General features: G+C 41.5%; 1 protein-coding gene across 1 annotated transcript; it reads left to right on the forward strand.

Moving 5' to 3' along the window:
- Window positions 1-317: 317 nt before the first annotated feature.
- Window positions 318-1,661, forward strand: LOC308372508 (beta-1,3-galactosyl-O-glycosyl-glycoprotein beta-1,6-N-acetylglucosaminyltransferase 3-like; the record flags this gene model as incomplete). The annotated part of the gene is made up of 1 exon (XM_080847664.1): window positions 318-1,661. Exon 1 carries the CDS (start codon window positions 339-341, stop codon window positions 1,659-1,661), a length of 1,323 nt encoding a protein of 440 aa, XP_080703790.1. The 5' UTR covers window positions 318-338.
- Between the last annotated feature and the right edge of the window lie 911 nt (window positions 1,662-2,572).

The raw sequence follows: 2,572 nt of genomic DNA on the forward strand, positions 1-2,572 counted from the left end.
CTCAGTTGTTGCGTAGGCAACAACACCCGTGGGATTATCCCTTACCTACCCCACTCCCACGAGTGCTATATTGCTTTTATAAAACCCTTCTACGGTCAACAAATTAACTTTCATTATATTGGGAGGAGATTCTCTTAATTATTGACGTGTCCTACCGTCCTACTTTGCTTTGTTTTGGTCAAAAGGAGAATGAAGCCCTAGGTGTCCCACTTCCTCTGAGCTAACATCCCCAGGTTTGTCTCTAAACACGCCTCTGTTATTGTCTGTCCTCAGAGACCGAGAGAGACAGGGAGTTACAGGAAGAGACTGGTTCAAACCAAGTCAAGGAGACACTAAGCATGGTGCCTCTAAGGAAGGTTTGCTCCTTTATACCAGAGGTGCTGATAAATGTATGTTTATTAGCCTTCATGACTTTTTCCCTTTTTTTATGGAGCAGCTCAAAGAATATGTGCTACAACACTGATCAGCGGAAAGCGGCAGGTGCTTTACTTACCAGTGACCTGGGAGAATTATTGACATGTTCCGCCATAATCCGAGGGGACGTGGAAGGACTTAATGAGGAGGACCTCAGCAGACTTCTGAAGAAGAGAAAACGCGAACCTTTGCCAGAGTCTTTCTTTCTCAGTTCAACAAAAGATTGCAGTGCTTACATCAAAGACAGGGGCTTTCTAACCGTAGCCCTCAGTGCAGAAGAGAGGGACTTTCCTATTGCCTATTCCATGGTGATCCATGAGAAGATTGAGATGTTTGAGAGGCTCCTCAGAGCTGTGTACACACCACAGAATGTATACTGTCTGCATGTGGACAAGAAGTCTCCAGAAAACTTCATTGAGGCTGTGAAAGCCATTGTTTCTTGTTTTCCAAATGTGTTTGTGGCAAGCAAACTGGAGAGGGTTGTTTATGCCTCTTGGTCTCGAGTTCAAGCTGACCTGAACTGCATGAATGATCTGGTGGACTCAAATGTTGAATGGAAGTACCTTATCAATACCTGCGGAACTGACTTCCCCATCAAAACCAACACAGAGATGGTGCGAGCACTAAAAGTTCTAAATGGACGGAACAGCTTAGAGTCTGAGACAACTCCTCGGAAGAAGAGAGTTCGCTGGGAGTACCACTACTATGTCACTGAGTCTGATGTAATTCGGACTGACATTAAAAAGAGCCCCCCTCCCATCAGTAGCCCAATGTTCTCTGGAAATGCTTACTTTGTGCTGTCCAGAGAGTTTGTGGAGCACTTGTTTAAAAACCCAGAGGCTAAAGCTTTGATTGAGTGGGAGAAGGACACATACAGTCCAGATGAGCACCTTTGGGCATCTCTTCAGCGCATGCCAGGTATGCCAGGGTCCAGCCCTCCCAACAACAAATACGACATGACGGACATGAACTCCATAGCCCGTCTGGTGAAGTGGGCTTACCATGAAGGAGATGTAAGTAAGGGAGCTTCTTACCCCCCATGCAATGGAGAATACAGAAGAGCAGTGTGTGTGTATGGTGCCGGTGATCTCAAGTGGATTCTCAGGCATCAGCATCTTGTTGCCAACAAATTTGACCCAGAAGTCGATGAAATTGCACTTAAGTGCCTGGAACATTACTTGCGCTTTAAAACTTTAACTGGTCTATCACTTCAGTTTGCTGAAAAATCTCACATAATGAAAAGGTAATTCATCATTCTAGCAAAATCATTTGTGTGTATTTATTAGGGCTATATGTATTTGCTTATTTGTATATAAGGGTATAAGAAACATGTGATGGTATGTTTACATATTTCATGAACACTTTAATTTAAAAAGCACCTTTTCTTGATGCAAAACAAGTTCATAATTCGTATATATTTAACTAAGTCAGTCTCGTGTTTACCAATGATAATCAAGCAACTATGGTTATCATAAAGAGTTGACAATGGAATAACTATGCAATGTAAACAAATACAAATTATTCAAAACTGTTTTGCAGCAGATCCTTGATAAGCATTTGAATGTCTGTATATTGTAGCGATGTCAGAGGCAGGCGTCTCTGGTTTTCTTCACGTTTATTAAAACACGTGATTGCGCTTGCAATTAGATTAATCGTGCTGCACTATTTAATTGTTTAACATATTTGTTGATGCCGTGTCCTAGAGGACTTCAGTGAAACAATTTGCACAAGTATTCAGACACTGCTACAGAATGGCAAATGGTATGAGTTTATTAAGGCTACAATTAATGCGATTTACACATTGGAATCACACTAGGGCATTTATGCAACACACAGACTCTTATTTGCTCACTGAAAATACACTTTAAAAAAGTCGGACAAACAGCGAACTGGAAACAAATAATGTTTAATAAGGGGCTTAAAGGCACCCAGTGCAACTTTCGAGGCTTGAGACTCAAAAAATAAACATTCAATTTCTAGTCTTTTTTACACATAGTAAGTTTCAATAACTCCATACCATTACATATCGACATTCAAGGAGCAAAGATGAGACGTCGTTGTGTGGTGAGAACTGATAGAAAATCATACACATCAACAATCGGCGGTGGGGAGAGGCCATTTTTCCATTGACTGGAATACTGCTTTATTTAATGGTGGC

This window comes from Sprattus sprattus, assembly GCF_963457725.1.
Source record: "Sprattus sprattus genome assembly, chromosome: 11".
NCBI lineage: Eukaryota > Metazoa > Chordata > Actinopteri > Clupeiformes > Clupeidae > Sprattus > Sprattus sprattus.